General features: G+C 33.6%; 4 protein-coding genes across 5 annotated transcripts; 3 read left to right on the top strand and 1 right to left on the bottom strand.

Annotated features, from left to right (window-relative positions):
- Positions 1–200: 200 nt before the first annotated feature.
- Positions 201–4,202, top strand: LOC146920092 (F-box protein At3g07870-like). Its single transcript, XM_085713489.1, has 4 exons — positions 201–293; positions 1,365–2,695; positions 2,950–3,205; positions 3,907–4,202. The coding sequence occupies exons 2-3, from the start codon at positions 1,746–1,748 to the stop codon at positions 3,158–3,160; spliced, it is 1,161 nt and encodes a 386-aa protein (XP_085569615.1). The 5' UTR covers positions 201–293; positions 1,365–1,745; the 3' UTR covers positions 3,161–3,205; positions 3,907–4,202.
- A 1,526-nt stretch (positions 4,203–5,728) lies between these two features.
- LOC146920091 (uncharacterized) lies at positions 5,729–6,220 on the top strand. The gene has a single exon (XM_085711103.1). It carries the CDS (start codon positions 5,729–5,731, stop codon positions 6,218–6,220), a length of 492 nt encoding a protein of 163 aa, XP_085567229.1.
- Positions 6,221–7,708: 1,488 nt separating this feature from the next.
- On the bottom strand, positions 7,709–18,741 carry LOC146920089 (glutamyl-tRNA(Gln) amidotransferase subunit A, chloroplastic/mitochondrial-like). Of its 2 annotated transcripts, XM_085713487.1 has the most exons (11): positions 17,865–18,741; positions 11,531–11,842; positions 11,145–11,324; positions 10,926–11,020; positions 10,708–10,783; positions 10,484–10,561; positions 10,054–10,147; positions 9,919–9,968; positions 9,087–9,200; positions 8,116–8,210; positions 7,709–7,981 (listed from the first exon to the last, which is right to left on the bottom strand). In XM_085713487.1, exons 1-10 carry the CDS (start codon positions 18,378–18,380, stop codon positions 8,121–8,123), a joined length of 1,605 nt encoding a protein of 534 aa, XP_085569613.1. In that variant the 5' UTR covers positions 18,381–18,741; the 3' UTR covers positions 7,709–7,981; positions 8,116–8,120. The 2 variants fall into 2 exon arrangements, with proteins under 2 accessions (XP_085569613.1, XP_085569611.1); XM_085713485.1 differs by having other exon boundaries at positions 7,709–8,210.
- On the top strand, positions 15,749–16,618 carry LOC146920090 (uncharacterized). The gene is made up of 3 exons (XM_085713488.1): positions 15,749–15,811; positions 15,887–16,175; positions 16,271–16,618. The coding sequence occupies exons 1-3, from the start codon at positions 15,762–15,764 to the stop codon at positions 16,388–16,390; spliced, it is 459 nt and encodes a 152-aa protein (XP_085569614.1). The 5' UTR covers positions 15,749–15,761; the 3' UTR covers positions 16,391–16,618.
- Positions 18,742–25,585: the final 6,844 nt, after the last annotated feature.

The following is a 25,585-nucleotide window of genomic DNA, read 5'->3' as shown; positions in this document are numbered from 1 at the left end:
TAACTGATTACAAAGCAAAATTTGAATTCTAACTTAAGGAGGGAAATGTTTTTAGGGTTGATTAGCAATTAATGAGATGTGATTAGAGGGAAAAAATTAGGGTTAGTGATTAGCAAGACCTAATAAGCTTTAAGAGTAAGTGATTTGATTTATCTTGCGTTTGGAAAGTTACTGATGCTGGAATTGATGTTTCCTCTTCTAGTCGGCACCGGAAACAACAACGTTTACTCGGCTCACTAGCAATTTCAGCCTAAAGACTGACTCCTTCTCACTACCAATTGCTTGCTGGACAGGTAATGTAATGGCTAATTTCTCTGTTCCTCCAATCGTCGCGCTGCTTATTGGTTGTGTTCATGTGCGTTACAATAGGATAGTTTTAGTTTTGGGTATAATAGTTAGGTCCTTATTACTTTTTTGCCTTTGCTCTTTTATGTGATTTCATAGGCTATGTGTTTTAGGTTCCAAGTAATTGTGAGTTCTGAATCATTAAATATCGAAAGTTGATTATTGTTGATTAGCTTCTTCTTTCTTTTGCTTTTGTTTTCCATGCATCTTTTTCTTTTTTTCATGTGGTATTTTTGTTTAAGTTTTTTTTTTTTAGGCCAATAAGTTTGTAGTTAGTAGAAATGGTGTGTCAAAGAGAGAAGTATTCAATATTCTTGCTTTGTTGAAAACCATTGTCTAGGAAGTAATTACCAAGAGAGAGTTGTGAGTTGTGAGTTGTGACTAATTTCTTTCTTTGAAAATAATTGTAGAAGGTAAGATCCTTTACTTTTCTCTCCATCTATATCTTGTATGACTTAAATACCATGCACTACCTATAGTCTCAAGTGTCTCTTTTCTTCTTATTTACAAATAAAACTTATGTCATTTTAAGAAATGAAAAATACAAAACATTTTCACAAAGTAAACAGTCCCTAACCTTTTGAGCTTTTAGGTGGTTAGTTGTCTTAACATAGACATTGAGTGCAAACAGAATATTTTTTTTCAGCATTTGGACAAGGGATCTATATGTTATTAGCCTAAACAACTATTGAGTATATTTTTATTTTTTTATAGAATGAGTATACCATAGACAACATGTTTTGAGATACTAGACTCTTGAAATGAAAAATTGTACGCATTTTTTTGGAAACAATGAAAACGTGAAAAGATTGTTTTCATTATTTACAAAAATGCACCATCTCTAACTAGCATTTCACGTTCGTTTCATCACAATTTTTCCTTTTAAGGGTCTCACATGTTCTTATTAGCGGGTTAAAATGAACATTGAACACATATTTTAGAAAATAAAACAGTCTCTCTTAAACTAAACGGGTTCTTTTACTTTTCCTATTTTATTTCATTTTCTGTTTATATTTCAGATATGAAAAGAGTAAAGAGTGGCAAAAGGGAAGCAAAAAGTTGATGATGCAAGAAGTGAAGAAATTGTGACTTATTTTAATAACGTTCATATTCCATTAGAAGTCACTTCCCAAATTCTACTCAATCTTCCAATCAAATCTATACTCAAATGTAGATTTGTTTGTAAGAATTGGAACAAATTGGTTTCTTCACAAGCTTTTGCCAATTTGCTTTGCTCGCGCTCCCCTGTTGGTTTCTTGATTCGAACTGCAAACTGTGAGCTTGTGTCAAGAACTCTTCATGTTCTTGATGGGTATGAGACTGAATTCAACCAAGAAGTAATCAAGCTGCAGCCTATCTTCAAGCTTCCACTCCGTGATTCGAATTATGACACCAAGAAAATGCTGTTCGAGCGTCCTCTTCATTGTGATGCCACATTGACTTTGGACAAAGACAAACTTGAGTGTATTGCTTGCAGCCCAGATCGTGATAAGTTTGAGGTAGTGAACTCTGTCAATGGCTTGCTTTGCTTGTGTGCTCCATACCAAAAGAACCCTATAGTTGTTTGCAATCCTGTTACCGGTGAATTCATAAGAGTCCCTGACCCTCCCCCTTGGAAGATACAAACATGTATACATATTGCTTTTGGCTTTCAGCCTAAAACTAATGAATATAGTGTGTTAACTTGGATGAAACGAGCTAAGGGTGACGATGGTGTGGTTGCTGAAATTCACACACTCGGAACACCAACATGGAGGAATCTTGAAGTGGATCCTGAACTATCATCATCATCTTTTATTGATCTTACTTTTCTCACTTGTGTGAATGGGGCACTTCATTGGATTAGTAAGGGAAGGTCCATATTGTGTTTCAATTTTGAAAGTGAGAGGTTCCAATCTTTTCCTTCTCCCCGAGTGTTTGAAAATAATGTTGGTCTGGAGGAGGGAATGAAGGAGCATATCAGTATGGGAGAATTAAGGGGGTTGCTTTACATATGTGATAAATCTTCTTTTCAAGATGTTGCAATGTGGGTTATGAGTGAATATGGTATTGAAGGATCATGGACTAAGGTTTACAGCATCGATTTTTTGCCAAGTCCTTTGGTCAAACCAGATTCATGTTTTGGTTTTTGTTGGCCAGTAAAACACTTTGGGGAGGGTGCTGCCATATTGCTATATCATTCCTCTGGCTGTTTTGTTTATTTTGAGCCTGACAAGTGTGGATTCAAAGTTTTTAAAATTCATGGGACTCAATCACCAGTTGTTGAAGTGATTCCACACATTCCAAGTCTCGTCTCATTGAAGGATGTTGTGAAAGGAGACAATGTTGAGGTGTTGAGTGTCCACTCAAGGTAAGGATGTAACTTCCAAATAATTTATTGTTATTGCATGAATTGTATTTTTATTTTGATATGTCAGTTTTAATCTAAGGAAAATGCATACAATGTCAGTTTTTATTCTCGTTTTCTGTTAAGCTCCTATATTGTTGAATCCACTGATTGCATATCATTTAGTTACCCTCTCTGCTCTTACTCAGAGTTGCCCTATTAATGATGATTCCACTTTACTTGAGCATTGTTCCCTGATATTGTTGTAATTTATATAGGTGTGCAAAGTTTATATTGCGGGAAGAAAATGAAGTTCTGTCCTTGGTTCATGAGATTGATTTTGACTCAGCACGGCAAGAAAACAAAGTTCTTTCCTTGGTTCAAGCGAATGATACTGACTCAGCAAGTACACATTCTCATGCATCTGATGGTGGCTCGTCGAATACATCTTCCTCCTCTTGGCATGGTGAAGTGTTCGGTGAAGATTGAAGAGCATGCATCCTAAGAAGAGTACAACTGTTTTCACATTGACCGGTATGACCTAAAACTAAGATTCATTCCAAGTAGAAATATTTGAGTTCATGTTTGATTGAATTTCAAATAGATTTTTGCATCCCTTTTTTTTTTTTTTGTATAGTAGGATCGCTAGGAAACTGTTGTTCAAAACAAAATGTTATTTTTTTATATATATAAAAAAATCAATGTGTATTGTTTGCAGTTTTGTGTTTAGTACAATAATAACTACTAGTCTTGATTCATATGGTTAGATAAAATATTAGAAGCTACCTTGCCTAGTGGTTCGTTTTAGTTTTGCCTTAAACTTTCAGCTAATCAAAATTAAGCAATTGGACTTTCACAACTAGTTAAAGGAATTTTTTTTGAATAATAGTTAAAGGAATTTGATTTCAATTAGTCATAAACTGAATCAGGCAGGTACTGCTGTAATTATGATATATGTACAAGTTATAAAACATTTTAATTTGAGCTATGGTTACTAGGTTTAATACAGTGGTAAATTGTGCAACAATTTTTCTACTCTATTTTGCTGCTCATTGAATCCATTTCATTTTGACATTTTTTCTGGAAATACTTTTCCTCTTTATTTGCTGTGCAACTTAAACAAGAGAGACTAAGTTGTGCAGCTTCAGTTTGTTTTTAAGCTTTGATTGTGTATTTATTGAATATACAATTGTATCTTTTTTTGTTGCTTATTTCTGTTTGTCAATTGATTGCAGATATTGAATTGGAATAGTTCATAAACGTGTCTCTCTCTGCCTAGTACTGTGACTGCAGCAAATGAATAATTCATGTTATTGAAAATTTTCAGACTTGATGACAGTTCATAACAAAGAAAGGGAATAAAGATTTTTGTATGTTCTTGCTCTCACAAGTATATGAAAATAGAAAGTTTAGTTCATAGAAAATAAAAATGTAATATAATGAAATCAAAGACCTTATCGTCTGTAAGTAACTTTGTTGGTTACCACTTATGCTAATAGCTTCTATCAATTGGTTAACCTTTTAACGATCATTCCTGATTGGTATTTTGGCGAGCTTCTATCAATTGGTTACCACTTATACTTTGTTGCGTATTCTTCGTAGATGAAATTCTTGTGTTGATATTTTAACTATGGGTTTGTTTGGATTGAGCTTATGAAAAAGAGCTTAAGCAAATAATTAAACTTTTATGTTAATTCATAAATTGGTTTTACAAAAACTACCTTAACAAGCTTATAAATGATACATTAATGCTTATTTATTTGTATAAGTTGGTCTGCGTAAGTTCTAAAATAAGCCGATCCAAATGGACCCTTGGCTTCTATAATTTGACCTTTCATAACCTCTCTTATCTTTCCTTTGCTCGATTTCGTTACAGGAGTGTCCGACTTCCTTTCTATTATTTGCTTTTTGTTTTTAATCTCGTGTAACTAAAAAACAAGTAAAAATCTAATAAATACATTGGGACTGAACATTGAAGAGTTTATTTTAGAAGATGGGGTATGTTTTTGACCAATTTCAAAAGTGAGATGAGTAATTTCCAGAATTTTAAAGTCCAAGCATATTTTATATGAATATTTTTAAACAAATATTTTTAAATAAGTAATGTAATTTAAGTTTAAATAGACTAGAGAACTAATAGATCAATGAGAACGAGCCATGCACATGGTTGGTTGGAACAAGATCACAAAAACTAGGAAGCTTGGAGGTCTAGGAATTTGGCCAGCTCGATTACAAAACACAGCTTTGTTGGGAAAACTTGTTTGGAGTCTCGTGCAATCAGACAAGAAGTTATAGGTGTCTATCCTTGCTGACAAATACTTGAAAGAGGGTAATATGTTTTTAGAAAAAGCAAAGACAGGTTCACCTATTTGGAATGCAATCCTCAAAACTCTTAATGTGTTGGAAGATGGTTTCACGTACAAAATTGGAGATGGAGATACAAATATGTGGTTTCATCCTTGGATCGTCAAACATCCTCTTATTAATGTGGTACAAAATATCTCTCCAGATCATTTATGCCTCAAAATTAAGGATCTATGGGATAACGGGGAAAGCATCGTTGATGAGCTAAATCTTCCCTTATCTCCTGAAATTGTTGGCTCGGTACATGAACTGAAACCAACCATAATTACCTCATTTGCTGACACTTGGGTTTGGAAAGATAATTTAAATGGCGAATACACAGCAAAAAGTGCTTATCACTGGCTCTTATCTCGAAGAGATGGTATTGTTTCACCGGAGAAATGGAATTGGATTTGGAAGTTACCACTTTCAGCTAGTGTACAATTTTTTATCTGGAAGGTTTGTCATAACTCTATTCCAACTAAGTATGTCCTTCACCATCGAGGGGTGAATGTTTCTGCTGCATGTCCATGTTGTAACGGGGAGGATAAATCTATACTTCATTGCCTCATCCTTTGTCCACGAGTTATTGCAGTGTGGTCTGGATGTGGATTTCCTGACATTTCGTCGTTGTGCACTAGTAATCTCTCCAGTAATATGAGTGATATCATATAAATGTTATTAAGTAAGATAGGGAGTGTCGCCCCTATTATAATGTGGAACCTATGGTGCACTCGCAACAAGTTGGTGTTTGATGGTATCCAACCAATAGTCTCAACTACAGTTTCAAATGTTTATGCGCAATTGCAAGTTTTGCAACGGGCATTGGACAATACTAGTTCAACCACACTAGTTAGGTCCACTCATGAAGTATGCTGGCAGCATGGTGATAATGATACAATGGTTCTTAATGTAGATGGTAGCGCTTTAACTAACCCAGGTACAGCAGGATTTGGTGGATTGGTTAGGAATTTTGAGGGAAAAATGCAATTTGCCTTCTATGGTAGTGTGGGGTTGTCCAATATTTTGCATGCAGAAATTCATGCCCTTATGATTGGGATTAAGCTTTGTTGGGAGGCTGGTTATAAGAAATTGATTTGTTTTTCTGACTCTCTTCATGTAGTGCATTTAGTGTCAAAGGAAGTGTCGAGGCTTCATCACTATGCGAACCTCTTGGAGCTCATTCAGACGTATTTGGATAAGTAGGGGATATTTCCATTCATCATATTTTTCGAGAAGGAAACTCTTGCGCGGATATACTTGCAAAAATAGGTGCTAATCAATCAGAGACTCTTGTGATGGTACATCAACCATTACCATGCCTATCCTCAGCCTTACTAGCTGATGCTATGGGAGTGTCCTTTATTAGGACATAGTTTTTCTTTGCTTCTTTTTTTTTGTTTTTTTTTTCTTTCTTATCTCATGTAACCATAAAAAGGATTAAAAGCTTTTTTTTTATTGGTTACAAAGCTAATAGATTAAAAGCCTTTTTGATATTTAACATGAACTTTTAGAGAATTTGATTATATATTATATCATATTTTCATTCTAGTTTATAATTATACATTTAAATACACAAAATTAGTGCATAATCATAATCTTAAATTACTGAAAAAATGTTAACAAATTTATAATTTAATTCAAAGTAGAAAATATAATAAAATAGACATGAGTTTAGCTCAGTTAGTAAGGACATTGCATGAGTTTACCTCAGTTAGTATGGACATTGCATTGTATATGTAGGGGTTAGGATTGGAACGCAACACACTTCACTTGTTCACCTTAAAAATAAATCTCTAGCCACTATACTACTTGACAAAAATATATATAATAAAATAAAATTAATAATAAATAACAATGTTCATAATTATTTAAGTAGACTGATCTGATAAGCTTAAGATGTTTTTTATCGGCATGACATTTTTAATTAAATAGACTTCTAAAAAAATTAAGTATTTTATAATTTAAAAAAAAAAGTCAACATGATCTTTCCTATCGTAGGCCCCGTAATATACATGAAGCCCGAAAAATCGACGTTGTAAAAATAAAATAAAAAATTCTATATTCTTTCTATTGTTGACCCTATAACATACACGAAGTCCAAAAAAGTGGCTTAAAGGTTAAAAAAATTCGCGATTTTTTGCATGCATGTTTAGGATATTAAAATATAACTTTCAAAAAAACCCTTATGATATTCCAACCATTCATACAAGATTATGTAACGAAATTCGACCGTAAGTATATATATACTTAGAACAAAATTACAATTTTGCACAATTGATTGAAAATCAAAATAATTCGAGGCATCTTTGAAATGCTACGAAACCTTGAAACTTCGTAAGTATATGTTTTTTATGTAATTTTTTTATAGATGTCTCTACAAACAATCAACTCAAAATTTGATTTCTATGTCAAAATTTCAGTTGTTTTGTTTTGAGTTTTTTACGCTTTATTAGGTCAAAATTTCTGTTGTTTTGTTATTTTAAGTTTTGTACGCTTTAAAAATTCATAATTAATTCACATCCGTTTTCAGAAAATTATAATTTTTTTGTGGTAAACAAACTTCATAATTTTCATAAACATGCCTAAAAAATGCCAAAAAATTATATGAAAAAATTCAATGTAAACTGAACAGCATACTTATAGCCTTGTGTCCAAACAAAATTGAAAATAAAAATATGAAATTCAAACAAATTGGTTAACCAAAAGTTTTATAACTTAGGGAAGAAAAAAAAAAAATCCTCAACAGTAAATTACAAGAGTTGCTCCTTTACAGTTTATCAATCTTGCTGGTTTTATACTAATGGTACAAATGATAGACCAATGGCTGGTGATCCCCTCAAAAAAGGTAAAAACAAAACCAACTAGAAAAGGCTGCTGACTTATTGTGAACATTCTCAATTTCAAAGAGTGGAAAATTCAAGCTCGCTCAATCCAGATTCAGTCATGTGTGACCAAAATATTTGCCTGTAATGTCCAAACCATATTTTCCTTCTATTAGGTAACACTGAACACCCTAAACATACCTGCCTTGGCCACCACATTGTCATTAAATTGATGAAATTATCTATGGATCGCCAAGATGTAGAATGATTGCTTACACCCGTTATTCAACGCTATCAGCTCCGATTGGTGGAACAAATCTGTAATTCTCAAGAGTTTGCTCAAATATATGTCCCACTCTCAGCAGCTCTCCCTGCAAATAAATTCCAAGCCAAAAAGGATGATTCTATTTTTATTTTTTTCAAGGAAAAAAGGATGATTCTATTGTTCAATGTCAAAGACATACTCATGCACATTATCTCTTGTAGAACTCAGGCATATACATGCCCACATTATTTTAGGTTAAAATATACAACACCAAAATTTTACCCAGAAAGACCAAGTTAGTTAACTTTGACCATTTGACAATTTTCAATCTTGGAAGTAAAGAAAATCCTACCAACAGTAATACGTAAGCTCAAGAAACATCTGTAGTTTTTCTATAAACATGGAAGTTTAGCAAATAGAACAAAAAAGTACACTTGGTCCACATGTAGTTCAGTATGTTTTGAACTTTCAAAATGCAGCCAACCCAATCTAAAGCAAAATGTAAAGAGAAAAATAACTACCTAGAGTTTTCTTTTTCACTTTCAATATTCTTTCCTTTATGAACTTACGTAGGTACCAGGGGAACAACAATAAAAAATCATAAACTCTCATTTAGACCCTCCTAAGTAACTGCAAGTTCCCACGTTTATAAATCAACATGCGTGCCACGTCTATTTTACATGATAAGGGTGTTTTGATAATTATATCATTTCTTTAAGAAACTATGCCCAGGAAAACAAATCATCAACGGAACAACAATTTTTAAACTTTCTTTGGAACAAATTTCATGTGTGATATTCCAGGGACAATCAATCCTGGGAATAATTTTGGTGACATCAAACAAACGTTTCCTTAGGTTTTAACCATCTCCCTCCTTAATGCTCTTTAGAAAGGTAGACTAAAAAACAAAGCAAAACTAGAGAATGCATAGAGAAGCCTCGTCAACATGAAGTTCAGTGTAGTTGATAAGAAAACTCAATACCTCATTAAATGCTGCACCAATCATTTGCAGGCCAACAGGAAGCCCTGTCGGTCCATTCTCAATAAATCCACATGGTAAAACCAAGGCAGGTAGTCCAGCTAGGTTGACATTTACCTGTAAAAAGAGAAACCACCAATAAATAAAGGCAAACATTATGCCCGGCATGCTCATGTAAACTGAGTAGCTAGAAATAAATTACAGATAATGCATAAAGAAGATGAAGCTCTAAACCACTGGGTGCACAACTAGTTATGCAACTTGTTGAAAAATTATTCACATATATGTATTTATTGTATAGGATTATTGTATAGACATATTGTATCATATCACATCAAGTAAATAGAAAAATATCTCCTATATTTATGTTGTTATTATTGTCCTTAGCCTATATAAATTTGACTCTGCTGTGTAGTTGAGACGCATCATGCCTCTATTTTCTATAATTCAACACAACTTATGCTAAATGATGACTTAATTCGCTAGGATATTCCTTTATGGAGTAACTAGAACTCACAATAATATATACTCGACACATGGTAAGGTACTAATACAATGCAACAACCCTGCACTTATTGATTAATTAAGATATTTTTTGGATTGTTTAATTGATTATCTATTATCTAAGGCATAAACCAGCAGTTATGTGGCCTGCTCAAAGCTCTATAAACTTTAGGAACTCATGTATGAATCAAGCTTAAGTTCAATAGAGTTGAAGTTCAACAGCACACGTTGAAACCTCAATTTAACACTAATTGTCTAGTTAACATTAACATAAATTAAAATCAGAAGTATGAGACAGAAATGTAGCCGATAAGAAGAATGAAATACTTACAGTCATGATGTCACCAGCATACATAGCCAAAGGATCATTTTTCTTTTCACCTGCAAATGTCAAAGACAAAGAAACAATTACTATTGCAGGCACTAACATGCAATAATGCAAAAGGAAAGCTACACAGATGCTTACCAATTTTATAAGCAGCTGAAGGAGCTGCAGGGGAAATCAAGATATCATATTGATCCAGTGCTTCCTTAAAGCTATTCCTTATAATGGTTCTCACCTGTTACATAGAACACACATAAAACGCCTTGTAGATCCCAAACTTCTAAAATAAATGAAATTCAGAACGTCGATAAGACAACATAGGAAATGAAGCAAGAGTTTAATTTAACTATCACATCAATATCTATGTTGAGTAACATCATATTCGAAAAGACACATAAAGAACAAGAGTGGATGTATATCGTGTCTGGATGAAATCTTGAAACATTATAAATTTCTTTAACCAAAAAATATTAAGCTGAGTCCAGTGACTGAATTCATGATCATTGGGCTAAGAAGACTTGAGAGGTATATCAGACCCACCAAGAAATACATAAAATAAAGTTAGACGTACCTGCTGTGCTCGTTTGTAATATGCATCATAGTAACCAGCTGAAAGGGCATATGTCCCCATCAAAATTCTCATTTTCACCTGAAATGTATTAAAAAGAGAAAGACAGCTCAAAATACAATACATACAAAATTGGATCATTTCTTTTATACAGGTATATGCATATATAAGGCTACCGAAAATCTTGCAGCCAAATTTGAAATTGAGAAGGATTAGAAGGTGTGTACCTCAGAACCTAACCCTTTGGCTCGGGAATCTCCATAGAGAGAGTCTAGCTCATCAGCATAAACTTGGTTTCCGTATCTAGATATAGAGAAGGTGGATCCAAGCCAAACAAAATGATTTATTAATGAAAATAAACAACACAGAATAAAATATTGTGTTCGGTTGTGGGTGTACTTGGACGAAGAGAGCGAGAGGGGTACATGGGGAGTCAGCCACTGACCTAATACCATCATAGCGAGACAAGTTGGAAGATGATTCAGACAAAGCGAGGACATAGTATGCTGGCAACCCAAGCGAAAAGGATGGCAGTGACACCTTTAAGTTAATGGACAAATGAAAAGGGTTAAATAACGGATGAATAGTAGATTGTAATAATATAAGCTTGTAGAGCAACTTAAAAAATTATCATTCGAGTTTGAGAGAAAAATGAGTGGAGGACCTCGTTCACAGAGCATCCTAATGCCTCAAAATGTGAAGCAGCATCACGAATTGTAGAAACTACTCCAGCATCAACACCATCTTCAATAGTTTCACGGATCAAACCAATTCTCAGACCTTTCAAGGGCTTACTTTCCAAAGAACTTGCAGAGTTAAAATGAGATAGAAAGTTGGGCACCTCCTGACAAATTACAATATTGATTGTTCATTGTTGAAAAGAAATTGGCTTCATAACAAAGAAAAAAACAAATAAACACTAGCAATAACTTCAGCAATTATCCATCATATTGAACAAAGACTATAGCCAACATAGTGAATAACCATTACTAATAACGAGAATTTAGAAATCTTACAACATTTGGACCAAACACAGTGAAGAACTCATACTTGCTTACTTGAGGTGGCATCAAATCTATCATGACCAGCAATTGCATGGAGAAGTATCCCAGCATCAGCAACCGATGAACCAAAGCAGCCAATGGCATCAAGTGATGACGCATACGCCATAAGTCCAAATCTTGAGACACGTCCATATGTTGGCTTCAAACCTACAACACCGCAAAAAGATGCCGGCTGCCTCATACTTCCACCAGTATCACTTCCCAACGATACAACACACTGCCTGGCAGAAACTGCAGCTGCCGATCCTCCGGATGATCCTCCTGGCACCCTGGAAACATCCCACGGGTTGGCAGTCACCTATTGAATGAACATATGCATCACCTGAGCAAAACTTATTTCAGTTATAAATGGGCAGTACAAGTAATAAAGCTAGAAACCATACTCTAAAAAACCATAGCCAACCCACCAACATACAGAGAACAAACAACAGAACCCCACTTTTTGCATGTCTTGTATTAACAAAAATATAAACTTAGCAATGCATCACTATATGCATCATCGGGTTATTCATCCACAATTTTCAACTGACCCAGATCCTCTATAATCTCTCTCTAAATCTAATGGTCCTTACAGAGACTGCACCACCCGGATCCTCTACAATCTCTCTAAATCTAACAATCCCTACAGAGACTGCACCATAAAGCAATTGTAGGCGATCCAATTTGCAATTATCATTCTGCTCATTTTCTCTCCCAAACAAATGTTGAACTCCTGCTCACAAACTTAATTCAATTGCTAAACACAAGATATCTTAAACAAGTAACCACATATTGTCACCTCTCACTCATACCTTCTCATATTCATTACTAATATTACAAACAACAGGGCATTTCAAATTTGGAGACATTCTTAGATGCATACTGCATATTGCATAAGACACCGTTCTTTTATTACACAGCTCAACATGTGCGACATCAGCCAAGTAGACCATCAATCATCATGATTCCTCACCAACACTAACCCCACACTAGTTGATGACACCCTGTCATCCTAGTTCTTTAGGCTATTTTTATGTAATTTTTGGGTCATTTTTGATGTAATTCTGGGAGCTAGAGGCCACAAAGGAGCAAAAATACAATTTCAAGGAAGTCAGAAATCGGCCACCGATTGAACCAATCAGCCACCGATTTTGCTGCTGAATTCCAACTTTTCGTCACTGTGAAAATCGGCCACCGATCCTATAGCATCGGGCACCGATCCTGGGCTTTTGGAACGCATTTTCTGGGCTTGAATGACGGATCGGTTACCGATTGGACTGCATCGGTAACCGATTTTTACTATGCTTATATAAAGAAACTCGGCCTCAGGTTAAAGAGAGACGATTTTTGGAGATAAAAACGGCTGGAAACACATAGGAGAGCGATTGGGAGCATCTTGGAACACCATTGAAGGAGTTTTAACAAGGTTTATTCATGAATTCATCTTGTAATTCTTCTTCTTTTGTTTATTGCTCAATTATGTGTAACTAAACCCTCCTTTGTTGGGGATGAGTAGACCTAGATGAACATCATTGTTATGACCTAGTTTAATATTATTGATTGAAATTCATATGATTGTTTCTCTTATTTCCGTTCTTAATGCTTTTTATTGATTGATCACCTTTAAATTGATTTACGGTTTATTTTGTGAAACGGAAGTGGAATTGATAAACGCTTTGAAATAAGAGATCCTTGCCTTTGTAATCTAGGAATAGATACAAACCCTTGGAATCATTAAAAGAATTCTTGTTCGTAATGCTTAACCCTAATCTTCAAATTCACTAAGGAATTAGGTTTTTATTCTAGGTTTAAAGTTTTTGTCACTAAGGAATTAGGGCAAGAATAAATTAGATGATTCGATAACAATCATACGCGTCGATTCAATAGTTAAAACTAGGTTATTAGCTTTTCATGGTCATCTAGCGAAACTCATCCCTGACATCTTTCTCTCATTAATCTTAATCACTTTAATTTCCGTTATTTCCAATATTGCGATAAAACAAACAACTTAACCTTTTGTTCAATTAAGTCATAAATACAATTCAACCGTATAACGCGATCCTCGAGTTCGACACTCGGTCTTACCGTTTTATTTACTACTTGAACGATTTCGTACACTTGCGAAATACGCCATCACTAGTGGACTCTCCCATATTGAATACTAGATGTTAGATAATAGTATATTGGATTTATGGTATCGGGCCTTTTATATTTCTAAGTTAGTAGTCTAGTCATTTATGTTTTATTATATTTTCTCTTTGTAACCCTTATTTCCATAACCATTGTGATATGAACATTATTGAAACCTTAGTCTTTTTCTCCATCCCTTATTTTGATATCTCCATTATTAACATTGAATACATCAATAATAATAATAAGGCTTAATTGCAGTTTTGGTCCCCTTATTTTCAAAATTTCTCAATTTTGGTCCCCCTATTTCTAAATCAGCAATTTTAGTCCCCCTATTTTGTTAAATTCAGAAATTAAACTCGTCCCTTGCCACTTGTGCTGATATGGCACATTAATATATTATGTGGCATTTTCTATTTTAAATAATCAGTCCCACATCATAATATATTTAAAATAAAAAACAGTATTATATTGTTAATTATAATATTATATTTTTAATAATTGTTAAGCAGATAATTAAAAGAATGGACAAGTGTTATTGAAAAAGGCAAACAGTGTTAAAACGCAGAAACATGAAAACGCATAACCGCTCAAGAACCCTAGAATGCCAACACTCAATTCTTGCGATTCTGGAAACAAAATCACGTTTCTGATGCTTCGATTTTGAAACCCAAAACTTACATTCTTCATCATCGAATTGTTTTTCTCAAGCTGTTCTTAGTCGATCACTTTCATTTTTCTGTGAATAACCATCAACTCATTTTCCTTGATGAATTCATCTATGAAGGCGAAGGTGGTGGAGAAAGGAGAAGGGGGTCGAGATGCATCTCTGTATTCAAGGTATGTGTATATTTTCTCTTTTGCCTAATGTCTTTTCATTACGTGATTTTTAACAAAAGCCAAAGACTACCTAGGTTAATCGCTGATCATGAATATTAGTGGTTTGTTCAAACTGTGGCATGCTACAGTGCTGCAGCTGATATTTGACAATACTCTCTAATAAATAGTGTATCACGGAGTAATGGTGATTCATTCAGACTCCGATATGTTGTAGCACCATAACATTATAGTCTCATTTGGCAACACTACTTGAAATACAAAATGCTCTAGTATTGCTGAAGTTAAGGTGTGTATATTTTGTTACTAATTTACAGTAGCTAGCTATTGTGATGTTTATTTCCAAATTTTGTTACTAATTTTGTATCTCTAGTTGATGGTTTGCTTGTTTCTATTTCTGATTTTGATATGTTGATAAGTCTATTGGGACTGCTAAGAGACTAATTGCAGCTAATGATATTGGGCCTCTCGGTGACAGGAACAGAAAGTCTCCAAAATGGTTAAATGACTATTATGCATACTAGTCTATCTAAATCTAAAATAAAACTCCTTATGTTTAATTACAAATCTGTCAACAATTGTATTTGGATGAGTGACAAGTGTCACAATCTCTAGTTATGATAGTCAAGCCCATCATCTATAAAGGCATGTAATGGGTACTGAGATATTTTCAATGAAGATTTCAAGTACAATTCCATATATTCTCTCTTAGTAATTGTAGCTTCTTTCAATTCTGTTGAGTAACTAGCTGATCCTTAACATATGTTCTTGCTACTGATTTTTTATGCTACTGATTTTCTATCTCTAGTTTATGCTACTGATTTTTTATGCTTGTTTTTATGTTCTTTATTTGTATAGGCCATCGCAAAGGCAAGTCATATTACGTATATATCATGGTGGGTTGTTCATGGAATCGCCTAGCAACATGTATGTTAGTGGTAAAATGGAAGAAATGAATTGTGGTTGGGATGTCGATGTCGTGTCCTACATGGATATTTCAAAACTGATTGAAAGTCTAGGGTATAGTGATTTCAAAAGCTTGTATTATCGTCATCCTAAATTAGCACTTAGTCGTGGATTAAGACCACTAAACTGTGAAGCAGATGTGGTAAAATTCGTTGAAGATGTTAAGGGATATGAAGTATATGTGGAACATTTACTTGACACACCAATTGTAGTCGAGGAACATATTAATGGTGATATTAAACTTAAGGGTAAGGGGAAAAGGAAAGCACTTGATATGAAGTTGTTATTGCCATAGCATTGCCTGCATGTGGCATAACCATGAAGTTCCAGAGGATTATGTTGCTTCATATTACAGGTATATTTTTAACTCAGCTTTTAAATTCGTATTTTACTTGTAAAGTTCTTAATTTAATTTCATCAATTCATATAGGAAAACAACATTTATAGCAACATATTCTCACATCATCATGCCTTCAAATGGTCCAAAGCTTTGGCCTATTATAGATAGTGAGTCAATAAATCCACCAGGTATGAGAAGAGCGCCAGGAAGACCCAAAAAACAAAGAAACAAGAGTAACGATGAGCCCAAGAATCCTAAAATACTTCCAAGGGACCTTCCAACTGTGAAATGCAAAAATTGTGGAAAGTTTGGTCACAATGTGAGGACTTGCAAGGGTAAAACAGCGGCAGATAGAGCGATGCCTAAAGGTGGAAATAAGGTAACTGATACATATTCTAACTGTACGGTTTATGTTGTTGATCAAAACATATGCTTGTTCGTTGTAACTATATAGCTTATTATTTATTTATGCAGAAGCAGAATTCAAAAAAGAAGTCACAAAAGAAGTCACAGGCTGGTGAGAGTTCACAAGCACCTCAACCTCGAGGATCACAAGCACCTCAACCTCGAGGATCACAAGCATCAAGTCGTTAGATAGTTTTGGTCTTAGATAGTTAAGCTTACATGATATCCCTTATTTTGTAATGGCAGTGTTGTGCCTATTTTTGAAACTTTTAGCATTATGGCTTTTGCTTATACCTTATGATTTGGGTATCATTACGACATTACTTTGAATAATTAGTTTACAACTAGCGACTTATGTGAAAATCAAGACCTAATGGTCTGAATGGTTATGCTAATGAATTTTTCCATATTTTATAAGCACATATTTGTTTGTTTGTTTTATATATATTCTCTAATTTTTCTGATATTTATTGAAATTTTTCTGGTATTTTTCTGATTTTTGTAGCATTTATCTGATTTTTTTTTGTATTTATTAGAATTTTTATGGTATTTTTATGATTTTCAGGCATTTATCTGATTTTTCTGGTATTTTACTGGATTTTATAAACTAATTTTTTTCTGGGTTTTTAGGATTATTTTTCTGGTTTTTTATTAGTTTTTTCCAAAAAAAAAAATCCCTGATTTTTAACTTTTTTTCTCTCTAAAAAATTTGTAACAAAAAAAAAAATACTGTTATTTTTTTTCGTTTTTTAAAAATTAAAAGTTACTATTTATTTTGTAAAATTATTTAGATTTTTAAATATATTATGATGTGGCACTGATTATTTAAAATAGAAAATGCCACATAATATATTAATGTGCCATATCAGCACAAGTGGCAAGGGATGAGTTTAATTTCTGAATTTAACAAAATAGGAGGACTAAAATTGCTGATTTAGAAATAGGGGGACCAAAATTGAGAAATTTTGAAAATAAGGGGACCAAAACTGCAATTAAGCCTAATAATAAATATATATCCAAAAACTAAAAAATAAGGTCAATATACAAACTTAATTCTAATTCAGCATGAATGCCCGTCCAAACTGGAAAAGAAAAACACACTAATCCTCAAAATCAACAAAACAAACAAACAAACACTGGATATAAAAAACAACAAACAGAGACACACTACAGTGCAAAGGAAAAAAAAAAAGATGAAATGGATTGATGCTCTCAAATCACTAGGGTGCTCTCAAATAGATCTCTGAAATTAGAAATATTTCAAAAAGTTCCTAAATGTATTAAAACTTTCAAATCAGTCCCTTTATTTAACCATTTACTATCAACTACGTCACTATATTTTAACAACTTACAATCAATTTAGTCCCTATATTTAACCCCTCGTCAATTTAGTCCCTAACATAATCTTGGGAGAACTAATATAAGTAAAATTTGACAGAGTCAGAGACTTTTTTGAAATATTAATAATTATTTAAGCGCGCCCGATTTGAAAGTCAAGACCAAAATGACTAATAAAAAATGCACGTGTGAATGTGTTTGCAATTTCAATACATTCATGGACGAATGTTTCAAAGATTAGATTAAACACACTCACAGAAAGAACATAAAATCAAAACTCACTTCAAATTATGACTAAGGTACATTGAAAAGCGAGTGTTAGAACCTGATAAGCAGAAGCTTCAGTGGTACTCCCCATACCAAACTCATCCATATTCGTCTTCCCAACAACAATCCCACCCAACTCCTTAACTCTCTTCACCGCCGTCGCATCAAAAGGAGGCCGATAACCCTCAAGTATCCTCGATCCACCAGTGGACGGCATGTCAGCCGTACAAATATTATCCTTAACAGCAACAAGAACACCAGCAAGAGGACCAATTTCCTCGCCGGCAGAGATTCTGCGGTCTAGGTCATGTGCTTGAGCGATGAGGGAGTGGTCAGAAGGGAGGTGGAGGAAGGAACGGAGGTGGGGTTCGGTGAGACGGAGGCGGGTGAGGTGGGATTGGATGAGGTCGGTGGCGGAGAGGGAGTTGGTGAGAAGGGAGTGACGGAGGGTGAGAATTTGAGAGGGAGGTGCGGTGGCAGGTGGGGGGTGTGTAAGAGTAGCTTGGGTGGATGATGGGAGGGAGAAGCGTGAAAGAGTGGAACGTGGAGTTTGGAGTGTGGATAGCATTTTCATCTTCACTTCTAGAGTGAGAGTGAATGAGTGTAATGTAAGTTTCTCTCCCAAACAAGGTTTAGGCTATTTATCAGTAAAAATAACAGAAAGAAACATAAAAAACCATCATGAATCCTCAATTAAAAGCTAAAATCTATCAAAAGGGTCATCATAAAATACCAAAAGGTTTCAAAATTCAAGATCATGCATGGGTCATTGAAATTATGAAAACAGAAGCTAAATTAAATTGAACAAAGATACATGGGAATTTCCGAAGTGCCTACAGATTCTGTTGAAGCGAAGGTGGATAAAGAGAGTGTTTTTGTTATGGTTGCAAGAGAAGAACGAAACTGAATCTTAAATCTTTTGTGTTCGAATTTACAGTCCAGTCCCAATCTTAAATCTTAACATAAATATCCCTTTAATCACTATTTTTGGGGCTAAAAGTTAAGGTTGTGAACAAAATTGCAGCAATTTGAATAGTAGAGAAATAAAAAAAATAAAAAAAAGTATGATTTCGAAAACAAGGAGCAAAACTGAAATTAAGTTAAAAATCAATATCGATCCTCTTAAAAAATTAAAAGTAAAAGTATTCAAACAAAGTTTTATTGAGTAAATGGTTACTTGGATCCCTGACTTTGCACCTCACTATCATAAATGTCTCTAATTCAAGATCATAGATAAAGTAGTCTTTGAATGTGCACTTTCGTTATCATTTTAATCTCTGACGTTAAATAATTATGTTAACTGATGATGTGGCAAATGTTTCATGCCGATAAGGAATGTGAGGTGTCACAGGACCAAAGTGAAAGTAGAAAATAGTCACTTTGGTCTCTAAACCGAAAATCAATATCCCTAAACCAAAAATTAATCTCTCCAAACTTGTCTCAACAAAGTGTTGCTCTTTTCTTGCTATTTATCAACGAAGTTATTCTAGTTGCGGGAGACTTGCTGTTAGGTCCCTGAATGTGCATACTTACTATCAATTAGGTCCCTGACACTAAACACTTATTGTCACTAAGGTCCTTGATAGTAAACACTTACAGGCACAAAGTAGACCTACTATGATAATATTTTATATCAATTTATCAATTCTAGCAATATGAAGAACTGTTTTAGGCTTTCAGGTCTGGTTATGAATCACCTTTTCCAAAATTATGTATTTGAATATCTTGAATTCCTTCATGGTTTCTTCTTTTAATCTCAATGTTAACTTCAAATTATACTATTACATTTTTTAAGAAAGATTATTGGCTTCAAGAATACATATTCAACTAAACTTCAATTGATTACTTACAAATATTGTCCTAGTATATTTATCCGAGCATGTGCATTTCTGCTGTATGATTGCAGAACAGAAACTTAAGCCACTTGATTCGGTATTTGCTTTTATATTAGCTATTATAATAATCATTGATAAAACGACAAACCTGTAATGTGAATTGAGCTAATATTTAGCGTTTGTTGTCACATTTTTAAGCATGTTGTGAGTTCATGGAATAGCAATCATTGTATGGAAGCATGATAAATATTGTAGGCGTGGAATAACAATTATTGCATGGAAGCATTAAATATATTGTGCGCCTTTAAGCGCTAATTGTCGGGGACCTTAGTGACAGTAAATGTTTACTGTCAGGGACCTAAAAGATAGTAAGTATACAACGTGAGGGACCTAACAACAAGTCTTCCGCAACCACAAAACAACTTCATTGAAGAAGATTGCCCAGTTCTTGACGAAGTGCAACACTTCGTTGGGACGAGTTTGAGATATTGATTTTCGGTTCAGCGATATTGATTTTCGGTTCAGGGACCAAAGTGACTATTTTCTACTTTCACTTTAGTCCTTGTGACACCTCATACTCCTTGTCAGCATAAAACCTTTACCACGTCATCAATTAACAGAATTATTTAACGTCAGGGACGAAAGTGATAACAGAAGTGCACATTCATGGACTACTTTGTCTTTAATCCTGAGTCAGGAACATTTGTGACAACGAGGTGCAAAGTCAGGGACCAAAGTGATTACTTACTCAAATTTTATTCTTGTAGTCTCTTGGTCTCTTTTAATCTTTTAAGGGAAATGTTAACGAGTGTCCCCGAGACACTCTTTATATAATATTTTATAAAAATTTGTGTATTTATTATAATAAAAATTGAAATCTTTAATATTTTTTAAAGAATAATTTCTTAATTAGGAATGTTTAAAGAGTGTTCTAAAACACTCGTTAAGAAAACTCATCTTTTTAATCCCCTCTAATATCTGTCTTTTTCAGATTGTTATCAATCCAAAAAAGTCTCATCATGCAAGTCTAGGTCAATCGATCTTTTTTTTTTTTTTTTCATTTGTCTCATCCTCATTCTCTTTCTCTTTCTATTATAGCGTAATCATAATCATTTGTTTTGTTTTTTATTTTGATCAAATATGTATAAAATATTGAGTTTGTTGAAGAATATTTTAACATGGTACTCTAAATAGAGAAACACTTGCATGGGCACAGACCCAACACCTGTCTTTTGGGCACAGCCAGTAGTTTTTTGACAAATCATGTTTGTGGGTTTTTAAGTCGGTTATAAGGTTGACTGACGTTGCTTGTGTGGCCTACTTATTGAATAGCATGTGGCAGTCTTTTTAAATCGATTGATTGGAAAAGCGACTTTAAAAAGCTTTAGTTTTTGGAAAAAAGATATTTTTATTTTCTTTTTTATTTTTGTTTTCATTTTTATCCCTCAAGATTGTAATACTGGCTCTGATACCAGGTTGGGGCAGAATCGCCAGCGGAATTTTCTCGAACTTGTTTTAACATTTGTTCGATTTTATATAAACCTTGAAATGGTTTTAAGAGTGTTTTAGCTCTTTCTTGTTGTATAATTGTAAGATTTTTTAAATCTTCTATTTCTTTCAGTAAATCATCAATATATTCTATATGATAGAGTACTAGTTCTTGAGCATGAAAAAGAATTTGTTTTAATACAATTCTTTCATTGTAAAAATTTATTTCAAAAACTATGTTTTCTAGTCTCTTTTTAAAGAGCTTTAGCTCTGTTTCAAGATTTAATCCTGGCATTTTCTAGATCTTTAGCTTCTTTTAAAAGTAATTCGATCTGTGTTAGTGCTTGAAAAGGTTCTAAGAGAATTTTTGCTCTTGTTTTTTGAACCTCTGTAGGATTATTTTCTTGGATTTCTTCTAATAAATTTTCTATTAGATCTATATGAGTTCTTGTTATAGTTTGGGCATTATAACAAATTTGTTTGAATACTATTAAATCATAGTACCATTCAATATCACTGACTATGGTTTTTAGTCTTTCTCTTAAGACTTCTAATTCCGTTTTGATTGTTAACCCATGCATTTATATGTTTGGGACAGAGTTATTTGAGGAATTTTCTTCAGCCTTTTTCAAAAGGTTTTCTAAATAACTTAACTTCTCAGCAGGCCATAATAAGACCTCAGCTCTTTCTTTTTGTTGTGTGGAAATAATTTCTATTTCTTCCAACTCTTTTAATATTTCTTCCATATGTGAAATATGTTGAATAATTAAGTCATGGATTTCCCAAATTGTATTTTTCATTTCTATTTTTAGAAAATTTCCTTCTATTTTGTTAACTAAATTTTCTAACCTTATTTTGAATAATCTTAACTCGTTTTTTATTGTTATTCCAGGCATTATAATTTTTTATTAATTCTTAGAAGTTCAGTTTTAATTTCTGATAAAGTTTTATCAACCTTTTTACTATCTAGTGAAGTTCTTGGTGGTAAGAATTTTGGTTCACTAGTACTTTCTTCTTGCTCTAAAAGAGGTGTTCTTTCTATTGTCATAATAGACTTTGATCTTTTTAGTGGTTTTAGAATTGGTGATTCCAGTTTTACTAATGGTGCGAATAGTTCATCTATTTGTATCTTTTCTTTTCCACTAAATTCTACACTATAGTGAGAGTTACTTAGTGCATAATTCATTTTATAACTTATGCTAAAAGGATGATTTCCTGGTCTCATAAGATCTTGATCTTTGAGTTTATAATGAATTACTAAAGATCTATTCAGATCTATATCATTTAGACTCAAGCCTATTTGTAAATTTATGTCGAATTTTATTTTTCCACCTATTAAATTTTCTTCACCTTTGGTTATTTGTGAATGTTTTCTATTCATCCTAGCATCTTCAATAAGAAGTTCTAGTTCTGAATTTATTCCTTTCATAAAAGTACTTTTTATGATTATTTGGATAGTTGATATATGAATATATCCTATCTTCTGTCTTTTTTCTAACGATAAGTGTTTTAACCTTTCATTTATTTGTTCTATATCAATCATGGATATCACAACAGATCCATCTGTTGATTCCATTGGTACGGGAATTTCTCCTACCATCATTCCATACTTTAGAATATTTTCTCTAGATAGTTTTTCTTTTATTAAAGAAAAAATACCTTTTTGTTTGAAGTTTTCTTCTGGTTTTAAGGTAAAATCTACCTTTTCTATATGATCTATTAATACATCTGCCATAAAACCAGATGAATTTTCTTTTATCATGCTAAATTCCATTGTGAAATGTAAAAACTATAAAGTATTTAAAATCATACCTGACTTTGTCTTGCATTTTTTATGATTCTGATCTTTCGATCTTTGGACTTTGAAATAATCTTTCGATTATTGATATTGAAAATTTTAAAATCTTTCGATTTGGTTATGACAACCTCAAATCCTGCGAAGTCTTTTCCCAACAATGTTTTTCATAAACTAATTGGTACTTACTTCATTGATTTTAGTTGTAATTTACAAGTGAGCATTGAGGCTCTTATATATAGGAGGATAGGACTTACAAGTAGTTCACATGTCCTTATCCATGACAGCAAAAAAAGAAAGACAATTGAAACACGCAAAGAAAAAGAAAACGCATTATCACCTAAAGTGATAAGATTCTTATCTCTAAGTGGACCCCATCTGACTCAGATGATAAGGTTCCACTATTACATCATGATATCTACATGACGCGTGTCTAGGCTTTTTCTTTTGCCTTATCTCCAATTGTTGGAATTGTCAGTATTTTGTTTTCTTCTACCGACACTTTGTCTTTTGCACACCATTTATAGATATGCCCTTTGTAGGTTGAGAAGTATTGGCAACACTCCTGTTGTACTTCATCTGGGATCCGGTAGAGACCATTTTCGAATCCTGAGAATAATTCTTCGAACTGAAGTGTTTGTTTGAGGTGCTCTGTAGAGACCCTTTTCTTTGAATCGCAGACCATGAAACAATAGTCTGAGACATATAAAACTTTGTAATTGATAATGGATGACCCATATTTGATTAGGTAATCATAAAAACGCTTCATTTATTGGATGAATGAGATTAATGTCCATCCAACACTTGTTGCATTTGGTTCTAGATAGGTTTTGTTTGAAATGCCTATCTTTATGATTGTTCTTGGCCTTACAGCCATCTGATTATTTTCTTCTTCGAACCATGGATATGTTTGTTCGAATTGGAGAAATATTTCTCTTCCTTTGGCAAGAAAATCATTGAATCTTTTTGCTGTATCACCAATCTCTTTTGGAAGATCAGCGAGTTCTTGAAATCTACAACGATTCCTTGGATATTCCTGGAACTGTATTAGCTTTTACCCCATGTTTGGTATTAACTGGATAAAAACATTCAACTGCCAGTTCTTCTTTGAAGTTTGCTAGCCATCTCCATTTTCCCATGAAGTTATCAATGGTTTTTGGCTTATTCTTCTCTTTTTGGAGGTTTATAATAGAGCCTACTGAAACTTTCTTTTTAGACTCCATTTTTGATGGTTGACCAATATCTTTTGCTATGGCCATTTCCTTGTAGGAAGCCTTATAAGCTTCTTTTGCTTCTTCCATGGTTGGATATGCTTTATGTCTGACATTTTTGCCATTGATGTGAAGACTTGCAATTGCCCAATTGCTATAGATGCCCTTCATTGGGCCGTCAAAGATGACATACACCTTTTTCCCTAGTTGTTCGTTAACTGGATCGACGACAACGTTTGTTTGATCTGAACCATTTTTTGGCTCTTCATTTTCTTCTTCGACTTTGTCTGCCCACGACTTTTCTGTATCTTCTTCTGGCATAGTGTCTGCTGAAGATGTTGATGAAAAACTTTGTTGTTCATTCAAAGTCTTTTTTGTTGGATCTTCTTTTGTTGTTGGAGTTTCAACAACATTTATGATCTTGGTTAATTCTTCGATCATTTTAATCATCTCCCCCCTCTCTGAAGAGAGCTGTTTCAGCTTTTGGCTATGAATTTCAATTTGTTCATCTTTTTGCTTTAGGCTATTTTGGAGAACTTTTAGAGCTTGCTCCATTCTCTTGTCAATGTATCTGCAAAACAATTATTTTCTGATTTTATTATTTGAATATAAGGATAGAATTGTTGGATGCGCATTTGCCACCGAACAAGTCTTCCTTGTTTATGATCAACTTTTAAATTGTAGCGCCAAAATCCGCTAACATAAGTTGAATCAGTTCTTAATAAAAATCTTGATGGAATTAAATCAATCCGCCATTTTTCCAAAACTTTTAAACAAGAAAGGGTTTCTTTCTCATTAATATGATATCTTGTTTCAGCATCTTTAAAAGAACTTGAAACATACTTGCATAATACAAGTTCATTATCCTTAATTCGGATGTTATTACTTGAATAATCAAGTTTTGTATCAGTCGAGACTGATTTTATATCTGATCGCCCATTAGGGATATCTGATTTTAATTGTGGGGTTGCGCCCACAATGGTATAGGATTGTTGTGGGGTTTCATCCTCAACATATCCACTGAGATTTAGTCCCAGTTTTTGTTTACCATTAGGTAGAGCCCTCATAACTCCAGCCCAAGTAAACTGATTTGCATCAACATTTACAACCAAAAAATCATTTTCTGATGGGTTGTATAGTTGTGGTAAAACTTTTAGTTTTTCTTTTAGAGATTTTACAGCCTCAGTATCTTTTTGTGTCCACGACCATGGCACTTTTTCATATATTTTCTTCTGTAAAATTTTTCTATCATTTGCCAAATCTTGGAGAAATCCTTCATTAGCAATGTAGTTTAGACATCCCAAAAATCTTTGGATTTGTTTTCTATTTGTTAATTGATCAGGAAAAAGTAAAAAAAATTCTTGAACATGTGGTGATAAATCGAGTTTTCCTCCTTCTCTTATAATAAGACCAAGGATCTCAATCTCTTGTTTCAAAAGTTCTGACTTTT

The sequence above is a fragment of the Medicago sativa genome, chromosome 5 (genome assembly GCF_051527215.1).
Source record: "Medicago sativa cultivar Bolivia chromosome 5, Bolivia_mono, whole genome shotgun sequence".
NCBI classification, from domain to species: domain Eukaryota; kingdom Viridiplantae; phylum Streptophyta; class Magnoliopsida; order Fabales; family Fabaceae; genus Medicago; species Medicago sativa.
This window is presented reverse-complemented; position numbering and strand designations above follow the sequence as displayed.